Source organism: Monodelphis domestica, chromosome 2 (assembly GCF_027887165.1).
Source record: "Monodelphis domestica isolate mMonDom1 chromosome 2, mMonDom1.pri, whole genome shotgun sequence".
Classification (NCBI taxonomy): domain Eukaryota; kingdom Metazoa; phylum Chordata; class Mammalia; order Didelphimorphia; family Didelphidae; genus Monodelphis; species Monodelphis domestica.
This window is the reverse complement of record NC_077228.1, coordinates 338,734,943-338,759,685: the sequence shown is the minus strand read 5'-3', so window position 1 is coordinate 338,759,685 and position 24,743 is coordinate 338,734,943. Positions and strand designations below refer to the sequence as shown.

General features: G+C 33.6%; 1 protein-coding gene and 1 long non-coding RNA gene across 19 annotated transcripts in view; one reads left to right on the top strand and one right to left on the bottom strand.

Moving 5' to 3' along the window:
- Positions 1–24,743, top strand: part of SNAP91 (synaptosome associated protein 91) — a 183,865-nt gene that overhangs the window by 116,218 nt on the left and 42,904 nt on the right. For 13 of the 16 annotated variants that reach the window (XM_056818556.1, XM_056818553.1, XM_056818551.1 and 10 more), the window contains exons 11-15: positions 13,713–13,740; positions 15,893–16,002; positions 16,743–16,864; positions 20,194–20,208; positions 20,354–20,518. In XM_056818556.1, coding sequence (XP_056674534.1) covers positions 13,713–13,740; positions 15,893–16,002; positions 16,743–16,864; positions 20,194–20,208; positions 20,354–20,518 — 440 coding nt within the window. The remainder of the gene's footprint in view (positions 1–13,712; positions 13,741–15,892; positions 16,003–16,742; positions 16,865–20,193; positions 20,209–20,353; positions 20,519–24,743) is intronic. The other 3 variants (XM_056818557.1, XM_056818555.1, XM_056818547.1) reach the window with 1 other exon arrangement.
- LOC103102813 (uncharacterized) overlaps positions 1–24,743 on the bottom strand; it is a 76,021-nt gene that overhangs the window by 14,272 nt on the left and 37,006 nt on the right. Inside the window, exons 4-5 of one of the 3 annotated variants that reach the window (XR_008916609.1) lie at positions 16,090–16,204; positions 11,227–11,476 (exon numbers count right to left, since the gene is read on the bottom strand). The exons of 1 other annotated variant lie outside the window; for it this stretch is intronic. This is a non-coding gene — a long non-coding RNA (uncharacterized LOC103102813). Of the gene's footprint in view, positions 1–11,226; positions 11,477–16,089; positions 16,205–24,743 lie in introns of those variants that run through there. One more of the 3 variants, XR_001628360.2, reaches the window with a different exon arrangement.

The window sequence follows — 24,743 nt, the reverse complement described above, 5'->3', positions numbered from 1 at the left end:
TGTATTTGAAGAACTTTCAAATAGGATAGTGTTGCTGAAATATAAAATGGATAAAAGAGAATACCATCTAAGAAGTCTGGAAAGATAAGAAGAGACCAAGTTATGAAGAACTTTGAATACAAAAAGAGTGTATCAATCCTAAAGGTAATAGTCACTGGAGATCCTTGAGCTGGGAGATGATCTGGTGACTCCAACACTTACAAATTCATTCTGGCAGATTGATGGACCATAGTTTGAAGTTGGGAGAGACTAGAAGCAGAGAGACCAAAGAGAAAGCAATTGCAGTAATCCAAGAGAGGTGATTAGGGCTTAAATGAAGGTACTTATGTGGTTAGAAAGAATGGAACATATTACAAGAAATATTGTGGAGACAGAAATTCCAGAATTTGGCAACAGGTTTCATATATGAAGTAATAGTAGGGAGTTGGGGATGACACAGGCTCAAGCATGGGTATCTGAGAAGATCACGGTGCCCTTTCCAGTAATAAGAGAGTTCAGAAGATAGGAGCATTTTGAAAAGAAAGAGAATAAATTCTGTTTTATTGAGTTTGAAGTGGCTGCTGGGAAGCTAGTGTTATCCCCCAAATCAGTTGGTGTTATGGAACTGGTGGTCAGGAGGAAATCTTAGAGGAAGAAAGGAACTCTTAAGATGAAGAGTAGGAAAGATTGTACTCCATGCATGAAGTATGATAAGTGCGAAAGCATGGTCTTGAGAGATGCAGTATTATGAATAAGAGAAAGAAATGGGCAGTTAAATATATGCATATAAATGTATATAATTACATTGATATATGTGCATGCATATACACATTCACACATATATAAAATATAGATTATATAAAGAATATATACATTTATAAAATATACATTATCTATAGAGTATATATATTCATATGTTAACATTTGCAATAAATACATATGCTTTTGTGACCCCTTTTTAGAATATAAGTTCCTTGAGAGTAAGAATTGTCTCATTCTTGTATTTGTATTAAAGGTCTGAGCACTACACTAGGCCCAAAGAAGTTAAAGGACTTGACCAAGGTCACATAGGCAATAAGTGACAGAGCTAAGATTTAAACTTAAATTTTGTTTTATTCTTAAATCTACCATTCTTTCTGCTGTCTTATGCCATCTTCTGCCAAAGAAAGAGGATGTATAAAATTTCTGGTCATCTATATGGTCACAGAAAATCCAACACGATAAAAGGGCAATTATGTTGCTAGAGGTGGCTTAGTTGAAACACTTGCTTCTCTGCAAAACAGGAAGGCTACTAGAGTGGTTAAGATCCATAACTGTTGGCTGAAATACTTTTCAATAGTACCTGAATTTCTAGCAAAGGCACATTACCAGCTTGCCCTCAGATGTAAGAAGGCATCTCACTACCTATTATTATATGAGAACACCAGCAGCACATCCAAATGTAGGCCAAATAAATAATTACATGTTTTATACATAGCATTCAATGTTCAATTCAATTCCTCTTTCTCTCTCTCTCTCTCTCTCTCTCTCTCTCTCACACACACACACACACACACATGAATGAAGCATATTGACTAGCAAGAAAAACAGATATGACTAGAGTCCCAGAAATGTAATAAGCAAAAACCAACTTATTTTCAATATTATTGAACAAGTCAGATTTATATGACCTTCATTGTCTGTCAAAATCTTTTAGTCCAGTTCTTCACTTGACGTATTTCTGTGCTATAATTATATAAAATAACCCAAATTATAGTGAAAATATGAGAATATGTTATATTCACATGGAAAACTTTTCTATTTAAAACATATCACCTACACAGTAGTTACCATCAAGCACAATTGCTATAAGAGATAGCATCTTTCATGGAGACCAATTTGAGTTCATTGTGATTTTGACTAGTCTTAAATCCAAAGGATCAGAGATTTACAGAATTTGAAATGACTCTAGATACCATTGAATCCAACCCTTTCATCTAACTAATGAAGAAACTAGAGCTCAAAAAGGTTAAGTCACTTGTTCAGCATTTCATTCAATGACTCTTAAGTCACTTTTCTTCAAATCAGTATTCTCTCTACTATGTCATATCTGCCTTTATCAGCTCTCCTAATAGAATGAAATGCATTAACAACCATTTGTTTTCTCTCCTTCTTACCTCCTCCCATTGTTAAAAATAAGAAAAAAGTAAAACCCTTCTAACATGTGCAGTTAATAAAACAAAGCACATTGAATCAAATATTCTATTAATCATTTGTATGTGGATAATATCAAGCTGTGATTCAACTGAAAATAGATTAAAGAGTTCCTTCATATCATAGAATTTTTTCCAATGATATCAGAGTGTCATTTGAGCCATATGTGTAAAATTCTTAATATGTGCCAGGAAAAATATGGAGACTCAAAGTTTGTATTGAATCCAGGAGAAACAGTTAACCAATGAATATCTATAAATATTTTTGTCTTCTCCAGGCAAGATTTATCCAGCATAATAATGTCAAGAAGACTATGGAATTAAGGAACTTATTAGCATTCTGAAATCAAAGCTTACTGGGAAGAGCAGTTTAAAGCAATTTTAGCTCAATTTTCACCTTTATATACCTTTTCAGATCTATAAAAAACCAAACCATAACAAATTTGGTAATTCTATTATTGAAAACCCACATATACAAATGAAATGACAGGATGTGTCACCCTAAAGCAGCTTAGAAAAATTTATACTGCCTTACTAAAAAGGAAGAAGATAACTGAGATACTTTTAACACATGATAAATAACATTTAAAAAACCTACAGAATTACTTTTGGAACAAGCCAACATCACTTCACCAAGCAATTATACAAACTTATGTTACTTGATCTCAAATGGTCTTTTATTGAAGCAAGGCAATCTTGTTACCACTTTCTAGAACATCTTTTCTAAACTATTTCATCCTTCCTCAGATCTCATTTCCTTCCCCTCACGCATTCTCTCAACTGAGAACCTTCATATTTTCCTTGAAAAAAATTAATGCGTTTGATGAAAGCTCCCTCTTCTATCCTCAGTTCATATTACTTAGATACCTTCAGCAGCTTTCTCTTCCTTTACTTGTGTCTCCCACAAAAAGGTGACCCTTCTTTTTGCTAAGGCAAATCCTTCCATATGCACAAGTAATCCCATTCCATCCCTTCTCCCAGATTACTCCTCTTATTGTTCCTATTTATTTTGAATCTGTCTACTGGCTGATTCCCTGCTTCTTAGAAACATACCCATGTCTCCTTCATCCTCTGAAAACCCTAGCCTGATCCTTCCTTCTCCCCTTTCCTGCATCTCCTATTTTGTGGTTAAACTCTTTGAAAAAGCCAACTACAATTGGTGCCATCACTTTCTCTCATCTCATTCTCTTATTCTCCATGGTTTCTCTTCCCACTTCATTATTTTGTTGAAACTGCTTTCTACAAAATTGCCAATCATTAATCTTAATCTTTTTTTAAACCTCTTTGTAAAGCTTCCAAATATAGTCTTTTACTTAATAACCTCTGTCTAGGTTTTTGTAACATTGCTCTCATGATTCTCTTCTGACCTTCCTAGTTACTCATTCTCAGACTTCTGTCACTGTGAGTGATTAAGAAGCTTTGTCCTGTGCCCTCTTCTCTTCTCCCTTTATACTATTTCACTTAGATGTATTTCATTTTTACTGACTGTCCCCCATTCTAGAATATTTTCCCTTTTATATCTTCATTTTTGTTGTCTTTCTTTTGTTGATTATCTCCAGTTTTTCTACATTTGTATGTATTTTGCATCTTGTCTTCCCATTAGAGTGTGTGACTTCTTTAAGAGAAGGGATTGATTTTTTATCAATCTTTGGTGTCCTAGCACCAAGTATGGCATTTAGAACCTACTAAGAACCTAGTAAATGTTTCTTGACTTACTGACTAATAAAGACCACTTGTATCAGATACAATTCTATTACATTGTCTAATATTGCTTACACAAAGTGATTTATCTGTGTGGAATCTCTGAAATGGTAAAGGTCAAGAACAGAAGGAACCAAAAGGCCTTCCATCATAGACATCTAAATAAATTCAACCAATAATATATTGACAAAGTAATATTGGACAAATGACGGAGTCATGTGAGTTTATTCATGGATATGGAGTCTTATGATTGCAATATAGACTTTATCATTGCTAGAGATTTTTAATAAAATATTCTTAAGGATGTGAAACTTAGAAATCAGTTTACATGATACAGTTAAATGGTAAAAAAATTATAAACCATTATTTCAGGCTGTAACATTTTTGCATCTGTTGAATATCTTAACAAGATACAATGTGTTGGATGGAATTGATAAATTCCCCAACTACAAATACTGATACAGGATATAACAACAGAGTAAGCTATTGCCCACAATCACCTGAACATAATATTGATCTATTAAAACTTACACATTATTAATAGATATCATCATTTCAAATGTTCATGATCTCCAAGGTATATAGAAAGAAAAGCTTTGAAAATGTAAATACCCTAACATCTTGTGAGCAATCATGTAATAAAGTTCATAACTCTATTGTCCTTTCTGCTACTGGACTTATTCTGAAGATACTTCCAGTAAGCTTGTCTAAAGACAATAACTTTTAATTAAAATCAAAAGCAGTTATTTTGTCTACTTTTGTAATAACCTATAATATAATAAATATAAAATGAATTATTTCCATGTGAACTTCATTGAAAAATATGAGAATATAATGATGATAATTATGATGGCAAATTAAAGTTTATAAAGCTCTTTACACATTTGAATCTCCCAACAACACTATGAGATAGGTAATATTTGTTCTGCTTAAATAATATTGTTCTGCTTAAAGAAAACAAAACTGAGATTGAGAAATGTTAAATGATTTGCCTATGATCACAGATCCAGTATCAGGAGCAGGATTGGAACCCAAGTTTCTGTCTACTGTGCCAGACTGCCTTCCCCTCCAGTGACAAGGTGCACATTTTTTTGGAGTCAACCTATTTAATTTGTTGCCAGCTTGGCTCTTAGAAAGTGAGCAAAAAATCAGGGTTCCTTAGCTTCCATCTTTTTGTTCCTAGTTTGCTCTCTAGACCTGCATAACAAATCCAATCTTAAGCATTTTATATACTTAAAGATAGTTGTCAGACTCTAATCTCCTCTTTGTGGTTTATATTCCTAATTTAATAATTGACTTTTTATATAATGTGCTTTTCAAACCCCTTGCCATCCTAGGCCACTTTTCTCTGGACAAATTTCAGTTTGTCAATGACTCTTCAAACATGGCGCCTAGAAGTTATTCTTAGATGGGATCTAACCAATGCCAAGTACAATGTGACTATGATGTCTATTAGCAGAGACAGTAGACATCTATTAATGCAGTTGAAGATTGCATTATCTTTTTTGGCAATCTGGCACAGTTTTCTGCCCCTCCATCTTTTTTTCCTCTTTCTTTCTACCATCATCTTTCCACTTTTCCTCTTCAGTGTCTCTCTTCCTTCCCTACCTCTCAGTTTCATGGGGAGTTTTTTTGTTTCTTCTTTCTTTTTTTCACTCTTCAAATCTTCCTAGTCCTATAATTCATTTTTAAAAATTTAAATGCAGGGGGGCAGCTGGGTAGCTCAGTGGATTGAGAGTCAGGCCTAGAGATGGGAGGTCCTAAATTCAAATCTGGCCTCAGACACTTCCCAGCTGTGTGACCCTGGGCCAGTCACTTGACCCCCATTGCCTAGCCCTTACCACTCTTCTGCCTTGAAGCCAATACACAGTATTGACTCCAAGACAGAAGGTAAGGGTTTTTGTTTAAAAAAAAATTTTTAATGCAGACTTTTACATATACATATATGTATGTCACTTACTATATTTCATCTTTTAGTTTTGATTCATTTTATATCCTGTTGAAACAATCTTACACTTTTATGTGTTATCTTACATTTTACAAAGTGCTTAAACAGTTGAATCATTATTTATCATTTTTTATTTTAATTTTGTCATCTATAGCACTTAACCTTCCAGTTTCATGTTATCTGTAAATTCAGTGTGCTTTTTTGTTTTCATTCAAGCTAGTGATTAAAAAGAAAGGTTGAATAGAAACAAACCAAAGACAAAATTCACCATTTCAAAGGTTCTGTGTCAGCCTCAGAAGTTTAATCACTTTCAAGGGAAACAGTGATAAAGTGAAAAGGGTACTGAATTTAGAGAACCAAGTTAGAGTCTATGGTATGCATATTAAATTTTTTCATGGTCAAACAAGTGCTTCTCCTTTATGGTCATCAATGCCCCAATCTGTAAAGTAAAGAGGTTGGAGCAAGTTGGTAGCTTGGGTTCCATTCAGCTCTGTAGTCTCTGATTTCATGATCCTTCTTAGTATAGTTGCTTAGTTGTTAATTCACTTTATCTCTTCATTTCTACTTACTCTGTCAACCAAATGAAAAGTAATTTTATCAAATACCTTATTAAAATCCACATATATAGTTTGTCATTAGCACTTAACTATCAATATTATCAACTTAACTAAATAGACAGGACTGTCATTCTTGTCTTTTATTTTGTTTTTTAAACCCTTACCTTCTTTCTTAGACAGAAGAGTGTTAGGGATTAGGCAATTTGAGGTTAAGTGACTTCCCTAGAATCACACAGCTAGCTAGGAAGTGTCTGAAGTCACATTTGAATCAAGAGTCTCCCATTTCCAGGCCTGGCTCTCAATCCACTGAGCCACTTGGCTGCCCCAGAATCATTCTTTTCTAAGTGGTTGCAAAGCTTTATCTAATCATATATTCTGTAATATTACAAGCAATGAGTAAAAAGTTTACCAAGTTTATAGATTATAATGTTCACCCTTCTTTTTAAAAACTTGTCTAGTTTTCTTGTTAAACATTTCTTTGAAAATTAGGCATTTTTAATATGTCTTATAATCTTCTTTTCATTTCTTATAATACCTTCTAATATCACTGTTCCCCCGAGTCCCTAAGGGAAACCAGCTTTTTCTACTGATAGATTTAGGACTATTAGGGATATTAGAAGTTATCTCTTCAGATTACATTATTTTATAGAAGAAACTTAAGCCAGAAGAGATTTTTAACTTGTCTGAGGTCACACCAGTGGTAAATCCTAGAACTTGCATTTTTTTTTCTTTTTTAAAAAAAGGTTTTTTATTCTTCCATCCTTGTTATGGATCCCTTCCCACCTACCTCCCATGGCCAATGTACAATCATTCATACAGTTTGCTTAACCAAAGCATTTTGGATCTAGGCACAAACTTCAAATCCTAGAAAATAGATACCTGGGAAAAAAGAAAAAGATATAAACTCCAGCCCCACTGGGACTGATCTGATGTCTAATTAGACTTCTCCCTCCTTTAAAGCAGCCAGAAAACAAGCAAACAATACAAATATTCAAAGGACAGGAGATAAAAAAAGAAAAATACAAAAAATACAATACACAAAACCCCCTGGCTCAGACAAGAGGAGCAAGGGAATTAGCAGGTCAGGACAGGAGTGAGCTCCTAAGGGATTCCATGTCAGAAAACCTCTCATAGGGGTAGAAAAGCCAATTGAGATCTAAGGTAGCCAAAACTTCTGCAATATGGACACACTTCCAAGAGTGTTTTATTTATTACATTCAGGTCTTCTTATTTTAATATAGCAGTTTTCCCTCTGAATTGTTGCACTGCCTTTATTCTCTATTTCTATTAGTAGTATCATCATTTTTCCAGTCATCCAGATCTGGAAATTTTCAATTAGTATTAGACTCAATCCTCTTCTTTTCTCCCTAAATCTAATCATTTTTCAGAACCTATTGATACCATGTTCAAAACATTTGTTTACTCTTAATCAGAATTCTAGAGTAGGAAGGGACCTCAGAGCTCATCTATCTAATTCAATCTCTATCTGACCAAGTTTCCCCTCCACAATATTGCTGAACTAAGTTGGAATGTTAGTTTTTCCTCATACTAACTATAAATCTCTGTACTTCTGCCTGTTGCCCCTAGTTCTGCTCTCTTGGTTCAAGTGACCAAATCTAATTCTTGTGTCTTTGACACCCCTGCTGATAACTTACTACTATCATTTTGTGCCTCTTCTGTAGGCTAAATACCCCTATGCCCCCATCTGGAAGTCATAGGTCCTGTGACATAGGACATGGTCTTGAGCTTTCTCACTACCTTTATTACCTTTTTCTGGATATCCTCTAGATTATCAATATTATTCTAAAAATATGGCACCTAAAACAATATTTAAGAAATAGCCTTATTAGGGAATATTATAGGATATCTTATTCATTCTAGAAGTTCTATATCTCATAGCACAGTTTAGGCTTATATTAGGGTTTGGGAAATGGAGATGATGTATACGTGGGGGGGAAGAAAAGGGGTTGTGGATTTTTTTTGGCAGCCATATCACTCTCTGACTCATATGAAGCATATAATCCACTGAAGCCCCCGGATCAAACTGCAGTCAAACCTCATTTTCCCTTTGTTATGTTTTTTGAACTTTTATCTTTTTAATCCAGTTATAGGATTTCATTGTTGAATTTCCTCTTACTAGATTCAGCCTAATATTCAAGTAAGCCTGTTGTCCAACCCTTTATTTCTACCTCTTGAAATGCTGCTTATATATATATCTTTTTCCTTTGATTTTCCTCTATTCCTTTTGTCATGGTCTTCTGGTAGGCCAATAATTCTTAAATTGTCTCTCCTTGAACAACTTTCTAAATCCTCTGTTTTGTGAATGAGATGCTTCATATTTTCCTCAATTTTTTCATTCTTTTGGTTTTGTTTTATAGTGTCCTGCTGCCTTGTGAGGTCGCTCGATTCTAGTTGTTGTATTCTGGTTCTTAAAGACTGGGTTTCATCCTTAGTTTTTTGGTCGTCCTTTTCCTTTTGGTTGGATTTTCTTTGGAGGTCATCTTTCATCTTCTTCACCTCATCTTTCATCTCTTTTGCCTCATCTTTCATCTCCTTTGCCTCATTTTCCAGCTGGTTGATTTTGGCTTTCAAGACACTATTTTCTGTTTCCAGATGACTTATCTTAGTTTTTAAATTCTTTTCCCAATTGTCTTCAGCCTCTCTTAATTGTGTTTTGAATTGCATCTTGAGTTCTTCCAAAGCCTGTATCCAATTCACTGGGATTTCTGATTTTTCCTTTGCTGGGTCCTCCCCCTCTGTTTCATTCGCTCTTTGCTCATTACCTGTGCAGAAACTGTCTATTGTAATTTCTTTCTTCTTTTTCTGTTGTTTGCTCGAGTTTACCCCTTCTTTGCTCCCCATATTTGGCTGTGCTCTTGCTCCTCTCATTTTGTTTTGGTTTTGGGACTGTCAGTCTCCCCTCTTGGAGCTTTGTCAGATCTCTTGGTACAGTCTCTAGGGGAGGAATGTTAGCTTCCCTGTCCTCTGGAGGCTTTTGATTGGATTGAGTTCAACTGGGCTGGGCTGTATGTGGTATGAAGCTCTGAGGCTCTGAAGACTCCTGGAAGGCTGGGCCACCCAGGCTCTCTCCAGTTCTCTCCAGCTGCTTCTCCACTGTCAGCAAATGCCTTTGCCCACCTCCCTAAAACCCTGAGGAGTTCTGATGGGATTAGATTTAACTGGATTAGTCTGGATGTGCCCCAAGGCAATGGTGAGACTGGAGCCCAATGGAGGGCCCCAGCCATGGCCCATTTCTCCCTGGCTTCCTCCCTGCTGTCCAAGCTGGATGCTCCGAGCCCGGTGCCCCGCTGCTCACAAGGTAGACCCTGCAAACCAGCACCTTTGCCCACTCAGAGGTTCCTGCTGCTGCTGGGGGCTCAGCCCTCTGGGTTGTGGGGGAGGGGTCCTAGGACCTCTGCCTTCTACTTCCCTCTGCCTTCCCCTTAGCCCTGAGTATTCTCAGATTCTGGCTTTTGGGGGTCATACCTTTTGATTTGAGACCAGAAGGAGGGTTCCCCGCTTCTGTCCTATTGTTCAGATTGAATTTCGGTGCCCTAGGAGCATTCAGTCTGTATCAGTTAAGTAAGGGTATTCCACGAGGTCTGAACTTTTGCTGCTTGCTAAGCTGCCATCTTGACTCCGTCGATTTTCCTCTATTCCATTTGATTTCTCCTACCTATAAATCTCTATATTACTTTGTACCTTTCTTTGGCAATTTTGCTTATAAATAAAAACTAATTAAATAAACATATTGTGTCAATTTATATCCACATTCTTTTCTTCTAGACTGTAAGCTCTTTTATTTATCTGCATTGCTCCTTTTAGGACCTAGTCCAGTATATTATATGTATTAAAGTTCTTAATATTTGCCAAAAATATGAAAAATATAATAGATATCTGTTATTTCCTTGCCTTGATAAATGTTCATTATTCAATTAGATTTATATCATATTAATTCAGTCTCAGTCATCTTCTTCAGTAAGTAGAGTGGCACACTTCATGTCATGAACACAGACCCTTTGGCAACAGTATTCCAAAACATTTCACTTAATTCTTTAGCCCTGCCTATTCACTAAGGAAGTCTAACATAGTCATTTTACAAGTGAAGGATTCCATACTAAGATTGTGCTGTCTTGCATCCTTTTAATGCCAACTCACCTAGGATAATGCTTTATATTGCTTTGTTCACAGTCAAATGTTGAATGCGTTTTTGCAGTTATTAATTTAAATTAAGATATCTCTTGGTTCTTGTCCCATTAGTGAAATGAAATTAAGGGTTTGATTTGTTGCTCATGGGCCAAGAATAAAATTGGCTTTCTATACAAAGAAAGTTCCATAGATAAAATTAATGTGATAAAACTTTTTCTATGAAATGGCTATCTAACTGTGATACAAAACAGACTCAAAAGTTTATTCAATCAAAGGCAAGGATTGATTCACTTGTTATGCTATAGTTGCCTACATAAGACTGAGAAATTGATGATAAGTAAGAACTGAGTTTACTCTGATTTAAAGTATAAGTTGAATGAGTTTGATTTTTTTCACATTAAATTTATTCTAGATTAAGAGTAGAAAATATATATGATCTCATTTTCATAAGTGTTTATTGTCTAATTTTTCTTCATCTGATATTTTAACCAGCAGATTCGACTGACTCTTTTAATGAGTCCTTTCATGGAAATTATTTCCAGAAATGAATAAATTCTCTATAATTCTTTCCATGAAGACTCAGATGTAATGACTTCTCAGTGACCCATTCATTTTTCTTATAGGGTTTTGCTTACTGAGATTTTTTAATTTAATCTGATTTTCTCTTCCACTTTTCCCACTTATAAAGAAGAATGAAAGAAGTTATTGACCAAATTCTCTGAGAAATGTTTATCCATTGTCCTGGTGATTGAGTTCTGCAGATACCTAGAGCAGCATAATTCAAACTCCTTTATCTCTAATATACCTTTTTAAGATGATCTCCAGCAGGCAAAAAATAAAGGTACTTTTGTTTTAAGGATAATACATCTAGCCAACTGCATCTTTACGTGCTGAGTGGAGTGATGATTAGTTAGCTTTCTGTTTATAAACTTATCATGGTGATTGTTATCCTAAGGGAGAAAAAAGCTTAATTTAAGAAACAATTTTTTTATCCTTGTTATCTATTTTCATTGTTCTATATATTGATAGATTTAAGCTGAAGATTATTCTGTAATAGAAGTGTAAAAGTTTGCTTTTTACTAAAAAATAACTTGTGATTTCAACTTTAAACTTTCGTTAGTAATCCTTGGTAGAGAGACTGATGTTTTCATTTGTTTTATTTATTTTATTATGTGGAGTTGCTGTTTCTTTTCATTCTCTTCCTAAAGAGAATTTATATGATACCAAACTGTAGTTATCATTTGAGTACCTCCCAATTGCCAATCTTTTCCTCTCTATACTCTGAATCTCCTGCTTCTTGTATTAAGATCTATGGAATGTGTGGAATTTTAAGGCTTTTGGTGTTTTTACTACATTGTTTGCTGGAAATAGTACTATTGCTAGGTGTATGCTGCAACTTAAACAGTCTTCTAATCTTATTATCTTCATTTACTATAACAGGAACAAGCTTTGAGGCTAGTATATAAGAGAATACAGGAGATCTAGCGATAGAAGGGGAGTTTTCTTTTGTCCTGGAGTAGTTTTTGTTATAGCAATATTGGCTGACAGATTTTAGTTATTAGGATATTCAAATTATAATATAGTCTCTCTAAAAGATTGGTTGGAGACATCTTTCACTTTAGTTCTGCCTTTGTGAAATAAATAGACCCTTTTCTTTTTAAAAATCATTATTATTTGTTTGTTTGCTACGTCAAAATTCCCAGGTATCTCTTTCCCCTCCCTGCACAAAGAAGGCATCATGTGACAAAAAATAATCTGTATATATAAACTATGTCTTTTGTATTTCTGTTTATCAGTCCTTTCTCTGGAGGTAGACATTTACAAGTTATTCTTCAAACATTAGTTCTGTAGCTCTATGTAATGTTCTCTTGATTCTACTTGTTTAGCTTTTCATAATTTCATGTAGGTCATTCCATGTTTTTGTTCTTAAATTAAAGTTCTCATCATATCCAATAGCACAGTAGTATTACATTACAGTCATATGCCACAACTTGTTCAAGCCATTCCCCAATTGATGGTCAATTTCCAGTTCTTTGCTACCACAAAAAGAGTTGCCAGAAATATTTTAAAACACACAAGTTCTTTTTTCCTTTTTCCCTGATCTCCTTGGGAAATAGACCAAACAGTGTTATTTCTGGGTCTAAGGGTATACACAGTTTTATAACCCTATGGGCATGATTCCAGATTGTATACACCATTCTTTTTTTAAAAAACTTTTAAAAACTTAGAATCGATACTGTGTTTTGGTTTCAAAACTAGGCAATGGGGGTTAAGTGACTTGCCCAGGATCGCATAGTTAGGAAGTGTCAGAAGCTAGATTTGAGCATCGGACCTCCAATCTAGATGTGGCTCTCAATTTACTGAGCCATCTAGCTAGCCCCTAGACATTATTCTTAAAAGGTTTTCTATTATTTGTTCACTTCTTTGACACTTAGCTATCTACTAATTAATTTTTTCAAAATATGTAAAAATGACTTTTTTTTTAGAATCACAATGTTTATTATTTTCCTTTTGATATTTAAAATTTTTTCTTTTCTATATCTTGGGTAGGAGCTTCTCCAGTTTCTTTAGTAAGGTCATATTTTATGATGAGTACAACTGAATTAAGGAGTACTGAGTATGGAATTGAATTTCTAGAAATAATTAAATGGAAAAGATTAAGATATTGCTTTGTAGAAATTTTTCTACATACAACCACAACAAGATAACAATCTTGCAATGAAAGCATTTTGTAAATTGCACAGTTCTGTATGAATTCAAATTGTCAATATCATGATTAATATCAAGTCAATAGACCATAGTCCCCTTATGGCAATAAGTAACTTTTACTTTGTCCAAGTCACTCTACTAATCTCTGAATTAATCTCTTTATAAAATAAAGGTTGACCTAGATCTTTAAACTCTCATCCAGTTCTAAAACTATGACTTGATAAAATAACAAAAAAATGATATTTAAATAAGGAAGCATAATTTAATATAGAAAATCTTGAAGTCCTAGAAAATGTTATTACTGAACTTTGTTTTTATACTAAATTTATATTTCTAATGGATCACTTTGAAATGACATTTTATACACAATCATTACACGTTTACAAATACTCAAGTCAAATCTTGAATTTTTGAAGTTACTTGAAATATGTATATTCATATATTTTCCTTTTTAAATTTTTCTCAATTAAATTTTAGATCTGGTGCTCCCTCTCCACTAAGTAAGGTAAGTTGTATTGGTTTTGCATTATAAAAATAATACTAATCCAACAAAGAAATGCTTACTTGGCTTTTTTTTTTTTCATTTTAAAAGCTAAGAAGCATCTCTCTAAATTTACATCATTAGCTTTTGGTATATTTCTTACTCTAGTCACAATTTTGAAACAATCCTGAACTGTGTATGACTTCTTTTCCTTGACGGATTTTAGGTTACTCAAATAGTGGAGATTGTGCCAGATATCTTAAATGCCTGCATTAAGATATCAGATACTAATGTCAGTAGCTTTTAAGAATCTCTGGACATCAATGAGTACTTATTAAGCTTAAAATAAAATTCCTATCAAAGGGTAATAAGGGATTGAACTACGGGACCTCTACAATCTCTTCCAGCTCTAGATCCATGATCTTGATCTATATTGTACTTTGAAATTTTTTTTTCTGTAATTAATGGTTTTTGACTCATAAATAATCTAATTTTTATTCCTTTGGTATCGTGGAATATTTCTAGCCTTTTTGTCTATATGTCTATACCGTTAATAGGTAAAACTCTGAGATACCAGGATATAAACTTTCTCTGACATTATATGCAAAGAATTTCAGAGTATTCATCATATTATATTGCACTATTTGTTATGTGTTGGTAAAATCAGAATGAAATTTGTCTGATTTTACCTTATGTTTGTAAACAATGCCCAGTAATTTTATTTGCTGCCACAGCTGTAGTTTATTCTGCCAAGAACTATTTTACAGAGCCACCTGTCTGTGGCTTACCTCCTTTTGTATCCATTACATTTATAACTATTCACACTCTTATAACTTGAGTTCTGACAAAAGTGATATGTCACTTTTGATTTATATTGATGTGCCTAGAATGAGCCTTTTGCTGTGGTTGAAGAATATATACCTTAGTTTTACTTAGGTGTGGTAATGCCCATAGCTGAAATTTAGCATAACTCACTTAATTTTTATATCCAACCAAATTCAACTTAGTAGTTTCTATTATTTTAAAGATACTATTCTGTATTTGATCTAGATCCTGTTTTTCACATGGAATATTTTGTACAACAGAAATCCATATACTGCTTTTGTTTCTCGTATCTATTTAATTTTGACTTTAAGTTACATAGTTTATAGATTTGAAACAAGTACTATTTTGCCTCTGTACAACTACTGGATGCTTTTAACCCTAAGGTATCTCCCTTAAATATTCACCTTTTCAATCCTTTTTTCTGGAGTGGGTTTTTTTAAAAATGCTGTTTCGTTTGTTTGAATCTGGTTGTCCAGTTAGGTTAGTTATACGTTCATTTGATCATTATCTTGAGGTACTTGTGCTGTTAATTCTTTAAGCAAAAATGGGATTTTTCTGTGCCTGGTTAGCTTTGATGCCACGCAGGCCCTCCCTTCCTTTTGATATTGCTTCTGAGACTTTAGAAAACTGGAAGTATCTCATGAAAAGAAGCAAGGCTAGTGTGATGGCTAACCACAACTTCAAGCATCTTTAGTTTAGTGCTTCACCTGTCCTCATGTGATATTTACCTAGTCTGCCTCAAACTGAACTAATCCAGAAAAAGGATTTATAGGCTTTGTTGTTCTTTTTCAGCTGGTTGTGTCAGATTAGTGGGTGGATATGCACAAGATATCCTCAAGCTGCCAGTGACTTGAATCATGCTTATGAGTCATTCTTTGCCGTCACTGAATTGTTTTGTAAGTTGGATTTTTAGACACTAAAGACATGCAGGAAGATTCCCAATAGAAGCAGGTTTAGGAAGGGAAGGGAAGAGTGGCGGGGGTGAGTGTATCAAGTGAACCAAGAGTCTTGACAGTTAAAGCAAATCTCTCTTCAAATATTTGTTTTGGCAGCCACTAGTATTTTTTTCTTTTCTACTAATTTTCTGAGTGAATGATTTTAGGCATTAAAGATGTGATTGTAAACACAGAAATGGAAGTTTTGTGAATTTAGATGTAAAAGTGTGGTAAATAAAACTTGTAATTTGATATTTTCTTTACAGTCTAATAATTAATCCATTTTTAAAATTCTATGATGAATTATTCTCTGTCATTGCAATGACTGAGTAAACTTCTGCATTATGTTTATCTTTAACTTTTGTGTTGTTTAAATGTTTATTAGAGTATTATATATTGTACATCTTTACTTTCAGTCTTCTCCAGCCACAACTGTTACATCTCCTAATTCTACTCCAGCTAAAACTATTGATACCTCCCCACCAGTTGACCTCTTTGCAACCGCATCTGCAGTAGCCCCCATCAGGTTAGTTAATAATTATTGGTGAATTGTTGATGTTTTCATTTGATTTTGATTTTATTTATATAGAAATTTTACTTTCTTTATACCAACCTTATTGGTATAGGAAGTAAAAGTCTGGCATTCAAGTTTTCTGCTCTGGGAGAAAGACCTCTTAGTCATCAAGGCAGTGTCTGGACCCTGGTGTCTGAATTCCACAGAAAAAAACCTGGTGACAAAAAATAAAATTGAGAACTGGACATCAAAATCAACAAATTTGGAGTTATAGGGCTGAAAGAGAAGCTTATGACAAGATAAGGGAATTTCAGCATTTGTGAACATGGAAGTGGTATATTTATGGGTGGTGGCAAGATCAAGAGTATGACCAGCTATCTCCATGTGTAGCTGAGATGGAATGGATGAGGTTGTGTGACATTAGGAATTGTGAATTGACATAAGGAATTGTGAAGTTAGAGTGTTTGAAGGAACCTTTATACTACATACTAGAAAGATCATTACCTCAAACAGCAGTAACCACAGATGGGGAATAGGGTTACTTTGCTGCTCTCTTAAAATTTATATTCTAATTTCCAGAATATTTGAATACAATATAGTAATAACCAATTTGTGAAGCTACTGTCTAATTAGATTCTATATTTTAAACCGTATTTGTTATATCTCCATTAGTCCATTTTAACTAATGTTTACATGTGTAATTCTTCAAAATATGCCAAATTAATTTTAAAGTCTTCCTTTCTTTCCTTCAGTACTTCTAAACCATCTAGTGATCTCCTTGATCTCCAGCCAGACTTCTCATCTGGGGCACAATCAGCAGCAGCAGCAACAGCACCCCCTCCAGCACCTTCTGGAGGGGCAACTGCATGGGGAGGTAAGAAAAACCAGTGGAAATAATTTATGTCTTCCTGTTTCTTATTGTCTTTTTGTTAGTCTAAAATGTAATTTTTTTTCTATTTTGGAAAAAAATATCTTGCCTTCTGCATAAACTGATAATTCTAAGTGGTGGTAGAAAGAGAGAAGAGAAGAAAATGCTGTTAAGTGATGTCAACAGTTATTAGCTTAAAAAAAAATTTTTTTTTAAATAAAACCCTTACCTTCCGTCTTGGAGTCAATATTGTATATTGGCTCCAAGGCAGAAGAGTGGTAAGGGCTAGGCAGTGGGGGTTAAGTGACTTGCCCAGGGTCACACAGCTGGGAACTGTCTGAGGTCAGATTTGAACTTGGGACCTTCCATCTCTAGGCCTGACTCTCAATCCACTGAGCCACCCAGCTGCCCCCAGTTATTAGCTTTTTAAAAAATCTGCAATACAACTAAAATTTTACATGCTTTTAATTTTTAAGCTTTAGTTAAAATTGACAATATAGCAAAATATTTTACCCAAATTCAGGGTTTTAAAAAATTAATAGGATATTAGAGTGTAATAAAATTAACAAAAATAAGAATCCATGGGGTGTTAAGCTTCTTGTTCGTTTATTTAAATTTAGCATTGATTATGAATTCATTTAGATCTGAATTGATGTTTTCATCATTTTCCTTGATGTGAACCAACAATTAACTATATAGTTAACATCTGGCAATTGAATTATAATGAAGGTAATAATTTTTGGCAAAATTACATGCTGACAGGCCAAAACACTTAATACTAGTGCTTTTTTTAGAGCCTCTGGATAAATCTAGCCTTGGAAAATTCATTTTTAAATTTTATATGTATTTTACAGTTTTTCTTTCAATCCTAGAGTATAATAAACTTTCATGACATCCCAAAAATAAAACTGCAAAATGGTCCTTAGTGATGTGCCATTCCCCCTTCTTTAGAGTTGTCAAAAAATAGGGGTGGTAAACATCAATTCTTAGACTATGTATAAACTTTAACTTGGCTATTGGTATTCTAAATTTTAGAACTCTGCCCTTTGAGTGGTATAAAGGTAAACCATAGTTGGTTTGAAATATTTTATACCTTTGCAAAATATGCTGGTATTCTTATTTCCTTTCAGCTAATCTTTGACTAAGTTTGGGCAGTTTTAAATTATATTGAACTTGTATTCCTAGCTTATATTCAGATTTTTTTTCACATGAATTACTTTCAAGTCCTATTTCTTCCAGTTTGAGCTTTTGCAGTTTAATATTTAAAACTTAAGTTCCAAGTTTTACATTTGTACTTATCAAAAATTTTCTCCTAGATTTAGCTCCTTATTCCATTCTAGCAGGATCTTTTTGAATCCTTTTATTATCCAGTATATTAACAATTGCCTCTATTTTCTTATTAGATAAGCATACTGTCTATGATATTAGGAAAGATGGCCAAATTCTTCAATAAAATCTAAGTAGACTACAGTGTTCCCTTCATCCATCAGTCTAGTTAAGTAATAGTTATAATAATAATAATTATAATAATCTTGAAAATAATCATACTTTTTTATAAACAAAGATTCTTCTCTGAAGCAAGTATGTATTTAACTTAAGTTTCCACTTCAAAATCTTTAACATTTTAATACATGAAATCATTTGATGGTCCACAATAGGGCAGCATTGTCCCTCCCCCTGAAGACCTGGCATATCTGTTGAATATTATTACTATTTTTAAAAATCTATCTTGGACTCTATATGGTCCACTCAAAATTTATTCTTTGTTTAGGTTTTGGATTTGCTTGAAGTTGCTTTTGTTTTATTAGTTTGCAAATATTACTTCTATGTCCCATTCCAAAACTTTATGTACAACCTTCCTTCTTTTCTTTACATACTTAATTTAAATTCCTGTACTTGCCCATGAAACCAGACCTAAAAATCTTTCTCTTTCCCACCTACAATATGAAACACATTAATCTCCTTTTTTCCTATCATAGCTAGTACAGTAGTTCTTGGCCAGTCTTCTGGGCATTATAACTGTAGGCAATAGGAAGAAGGCAGTAAAAGCAAGTTTTTCCTCTGAAGCATCAAGAACAAATTAATTAAGGTAGAAGTGGGTCTTTATTTCCTCTTCTTACTACCAGCCAATCTAATTGCAGTTATTATGGCTACAGTGGAACAGCAATGTGCTAGGCTAGTTGCCATTAAATAATGTGCTGTATCTTCTGGTTTTTTGCTATTTATACCACACTTTCTATTCCTCTTCATTATATTAAGCTGCCCCCCCCCCCAATATAGAAGAAAACACACACACAGATATAATTTTTATTGTTTATGCATTGCTTTCCAGGGTTTCCTAATTATATTTTTTAAGAATTTAGCCTTTTCCTGATAGCAAATAATGCTTATATGTGCTATATTTAGGTTTCTTAGAGAATGTGGTTGTTTGTACTGTTACAATAATTAGTATAACATTTGATGTATTTATCTATTTATTCTTATGGAGAGATTATTATTAGTTTTTTTCAAATGCACAGTTCAAAATTAAAATGTAGCATCTAGAAGCTTAGTATGACTTGGTCCCCATATTGACTTCTTTTTCAAAAGGGTCTCCCCAATCCTTCTGTATTTCTAAAAATTACATCAAAACATTTAATTGTCTAATTTTGTTTATATAAAGTATCACTAGAGCTTGTCAACCAAATACCTCTGTCTGTAATTTAAATAATGGTCAGACGTTGTAGGCCATAGAGTAGATGATACTTAATAGGGTGCTCCCCAAATGCTTTATTTATTATACCATTAATAGTATTATTATTTAATTACTCTAATAATTACTAATAGTAATAATACTAATTATTGTCCCAGCTTTTAATATGTGGTGCTTCCCTTAAGTATGAAGTAGCAGTTTATTGGCAGGGCACTTCAGGATATTTAAAATGTTTTATTATAACTCAACATCATTGATGTCCAAAGCTTTTATTAATTCTCTAATATATGTGACTACCTAAATGCTACATAAGAAAGAAATTTTAAAAGTCTATTCAGAATCTATATTTATTATGAAACTATGCATTAGATAAAATTGTGAAGTTAAACAAGAAATACATTGAGTTTATATTATAGTACAATCATTGAAGTTCTCAGGCTTTCAGTTTACATTTGTTTTTAATATGCAGTTTAAAATTGATCTGATTCTAGTAATTTCCTGTTATTATTAGCAGACTCACTGATGATATTCCTTATGCAGAAGTCATTTTTATTAGTAGTAGCTTTACTATTGATTACTACTCAATGATTCAGCTTCAACTTTATTTTTCTTTATAATGCTATCCTATAATGGAAATTGTTAGACCTTTTGGGAGAAGGTAAGTAATATTAAATTCTTCAAGTTTTGGACTGATTTATAGTTTAGTGTCTTACATTGATTATTTTTACTATTTGGAGTCCAGTATATTTCTCTTCCTCTCCTTTTCCTCTTTTCCATTTAATCCTCCTCTTTGGTGGACATAGATTCTTTGGCTGCACTTTCCACTGTTCCCTCTGAAGCACAGATTTCAGATCCATTTGCCCCAGAACCTAGCCCTCCTACTACTGCTGAAATTGCAACTGCTTCTGCTTCCTCTTCAACTACCACAACTATTACTGCTGTCACTGCTGAAGTGGATCTTTTTGGAGGTTAGTTGAGATGCATTACCTCTTTAAAATAAATTTCTTATGAAACTGTTAAAATGCTTTAGTAATAAAAGTATTTAAAGGCTTTGCATACATTTGTGGGGTTAGGGCTTGGATAGGCTTTTTGTTGTTGTTTTTTTGTTTTCAGTAAGGACAAAGAACTCCAAGTATCAAAACACCCTTCACTTACACAGATTGACACCACACTTAAACATTTTTCATTTTATTTTTCAATTAACAAGCATTTAATTTCTCTCTCCCATACCACCCCTCTTTAAAAATAAGAACAAAACCCTTATAAAAATATAATCAAGCAAAGGCTCAAGGTCCAAGTAATTATATGTATACATACTTCATTGTACTGACTCATTTCAGTTTTAATATAACTTACAGTAGAGATGGACTTTGAGTTCTTTTGATCTATTTAAATGCTCATATAGAATTTTTATAGTCTTAGAGATATAAGTTACCTCAGATATAATATAGCATAATTCCTTTCCCTGAGATATTAAATGACTTACCCTATGTGATATAGCGAGTTAATCATAGATTCAGAACTTGAACCCTTATTTCTTGATGTATGTTTCTGTCTCTGTTCTTCCTCCTTAATATTAAAATGTGTCCTGAAACTTATAAACTTTGTCATTAAATCATGGATGGGTCCTGAGTAATACTAGGGGGAAGGTGGCAGCTGAGGTGGGTCCCTAAGTAGTGTTTGGAACAAAATGAGGTACTTGTAGGTCAACAGTTAACAAAAGTAGTTTACTTAGCCATGGCACAGAAAAGATATTTCACAAGGAGGCTTTCCAAGAGAAAATGTAGTTGAGCCTCCCTTGTCTCCAAATGTGCCTGGGACAATGAATCTGTAGTCTTGTGATAGTCACAAAATCTGAAAGGCTTGGACTGTGCATGAGTGAACATTTATGCCCATAGTAGCCCCAAAGGCAACATCATTCTGACTAGAAGCCCCCAGGTAGTTGTATTAAAGGATGCCTAGTTTGAGCCATTGCCCCTGAGTCAGCAAAGATCCAGGGGCAGCTTTCTTGTAGACTTTAAAGGAGGAAAAAAACACAATTGACCTAATCCATGTATGTGTAGACAATGATCCTATCACAAATAGAAACTTCATGGATACATTGATTTCTCTGTCACATTTAAGCTCAAACTATCTAACTCCTGAGGGCAGTGGAACTATTTTTACCCCATTGGCTGCAGAATTATGTTGTCTAACCTAGAAGAGAAAGGAAATTGGGGGATGGTGCTATCCTTATTTCTCTCCTAAGAACTCAGTAGTAGAGGCTGGAAGTTCTAAAAACTGTTCATTGAGGCCTCTGCAGTTTGGCCTATGCCTCATTAGCTCTTCCCATCTTTAGCCCTAGATTTTGAAGAAGCATCAATATGAACCCAGCTAAAGCTGTTTAGACAGGCCCAGAGGTGGCTGTCTAGAAATGCATAGACAATCTGATCTTCACATTTAAGTTATAGCGTTCACTTATACAAAATAGAATTGACTTCACTAGTGTTCTATAATTAACCATGATGAATCATACTGCCACCTCAGTTTCATATTCATTTTCATAGAACTCTTTGGATGTCTGTAGAATAAAGACTTACACTAATTTTTCATTGCATAACCCCTAGGCATTTTCTAGTTTCCCGGGCCAAAAAAAAAAGTCTCCTTTCTCTGAAATTTCTTAGCACTTGATACCTCTCAGGTACTCTTGTTTTTTTCTTCATTTTTATTTAATTTGATATTTATGAGTCATGGGTGAGAAAGGAGCCTATTTTTCTGGCATGTGAAATGGCTTCTGTAGATGGGCAGTGAAATATCTTCCATGAAGAATAAAGAGAAAGCCACTATACCTGGATCACAGAGTATTGGAGGGAAAATAAGTTATAGTCTAGAAAGATAGATTAGGGCCAGGTTATCAAAGGCTTCAAAAGCTAAGCAGAACAGTTTATATTTTATCCTAGAAGCAATAAGGAACTATTGTAGTTCATTAAGGGAGTCACATAGTGAGATTTGTGCTTGAGGAAGATCACTTTGGCAAGACAGAATGGAGTAGTAAAAGAGTAATCTGGATGCTATTACAGTAATATAATTATCTAGTTTTCAGCCCTTGCCTGAAAGATACTCTGGTGGAGAGTTACCATTCCACCTATCTCACTGTCATTTCTATATTTTGGCAGAATTTCTCCAGGGTTTGAGAGAAGGTGGAATGAGGTGGGTAGAATAACCTGCACTCTTCCAGCCAAGGAAATATGTCTTCAGAATCTCCCAGGGCCCATCTTCCTCATAAAAACCCATAATTTAAAGAAATAAAAATCCCTGCAGGCTACATATTAACATAGAAAAACACATGTTAATGTTATGTGTTTTATTATATTTGTGCTTATTTTGTTAAATATTTCCCAGTTACATTTTAATCTGGGTCAGAGGCATTCAGGGACATTGTCCCTGGCTATACATTTGACACATTAGAGGAAAGGATAGGAAATTAACACAATTTTTTACTTTGTTACATATCCAAGTATCTTAGGACCAAGAAAAAGAAAAAGTTCACTTATAGGTTAGAATTTTTTGGTCTTTTCTTCATTTTTCACTTCATTTTGTCCCATGCTTTTTTTTATGAATTATCTCAGCCTAGAAAAAGAAAAGAGAATAATAGGAGAAACTCATGGGACACAGAAGATATGGATAGGCTGGACAACAATTTTGTGTTGAAAGTAATTTTTTTAGGTCTCTAGCTGCCTTTTTTATTTTGTGCAATCTTAAAGGAGTTTAGTATTTACTCTTAAGAAACATAATGAAAGAAAGACAGCTTTTATCTAGCTTACTATAAATGGCCTACAACATTAATATTATTACATAATTTATAATAATAAGCTTTTATGCTGAATTTGGTAACACTTCATATTGTTATAAAAATAATTTTAGTCTTATCTATATAAATTTTTAAAATTATCTTTAAAAAATTTTAGGTATTTAAAAAAGTTTTTTATTATTTAAATTAATTAACTTAAAAAATATAGTAATGGTGTGTGATACTGAAGAAAAATCTTTGAATCTGGAGTCCAAAGGCCTATATCTAACATCTATTTCTCCACTTATTACATATATATATATATCCTTACAGAAGTAATTTCTCCTTAGGCCCCCACCTTCTTCAATTGCAAAGTCAGAGGGTAGAAATTGATGCTCCTTAAACATCTCTTCCATCTCTAGAATCTATGATACTAAGTTAAAACAGTTGTCTCATTAGTCCTTTGTTATTCAGAATTTGAGCTAATATATAGGATGGAATATATCTGATGAAGGTAAAAATGGCATTTTGTGTTGGCAAAGCCCTTTGTAATTTTTGTTCACATTATAGTGTTTTCTTTTCTCAATTTGAAATGCTGTCCATGAAATTAAAATTTCACTGTAAATTCTTAACTACTTAAAAAAGTAAAAATGACAGCACTCTTAGGATACTTGCAAACTAATACTATGACAGGGCAGATTCAAGAATGAATGAGATCCATAGGATGGGACTAATGGAACTGAACATGATTTCACTGATGTTGCCTGAAGAACCTAGAGGTGAAATAACTTGCCCAAGATGAGAGGCTTTCATAGTATCTATGAAACTTGGGAGATCTATGGCACTTGGACTTCTGAACTTCAAGACTAGTTCATTATCCAATCAACCTAGAGCCTCTCAGGAATATCTATATAAATTCAGTAAACATGAAAGATAGAAAAACTGTAAAATAATGTAAATGTGTTATACCTTACATATGAAAATTCTACCATTAAACTGAAAATGAACTTTTAGGGCTTTTTCCTAGTAATAATGAATTTGTAGTGATCTTTTTACATAGATTCTTGTGTAAATTATTGAATTGTACCAGTAAGAGATGATTTGTGATCTGAAGTAAAACAATTCCTGATACATAAGGTCAAAAGCCAGACTACAGTGTTTGTACTTCAAATAAATGTTGCTGGTAGTCTTAAAACAAATTCCATGTTATATACATGTAACAAAATATATCTGGTTTGGGATGTATGCATAATCTCAGATTAGAGTGAATAGTAAGTTACCACATTTTCAAGGTTGCCTAGAACTAAATTGCTAAGTATGTCAACTTTTGAGTAAGTGGCTGAAATTGTATTTAATTGAATTTGTTAAAAGCTGTTTAAAATAAAAAAAAAACCTTGTTGAATTTAAATTACATAGATACCTGA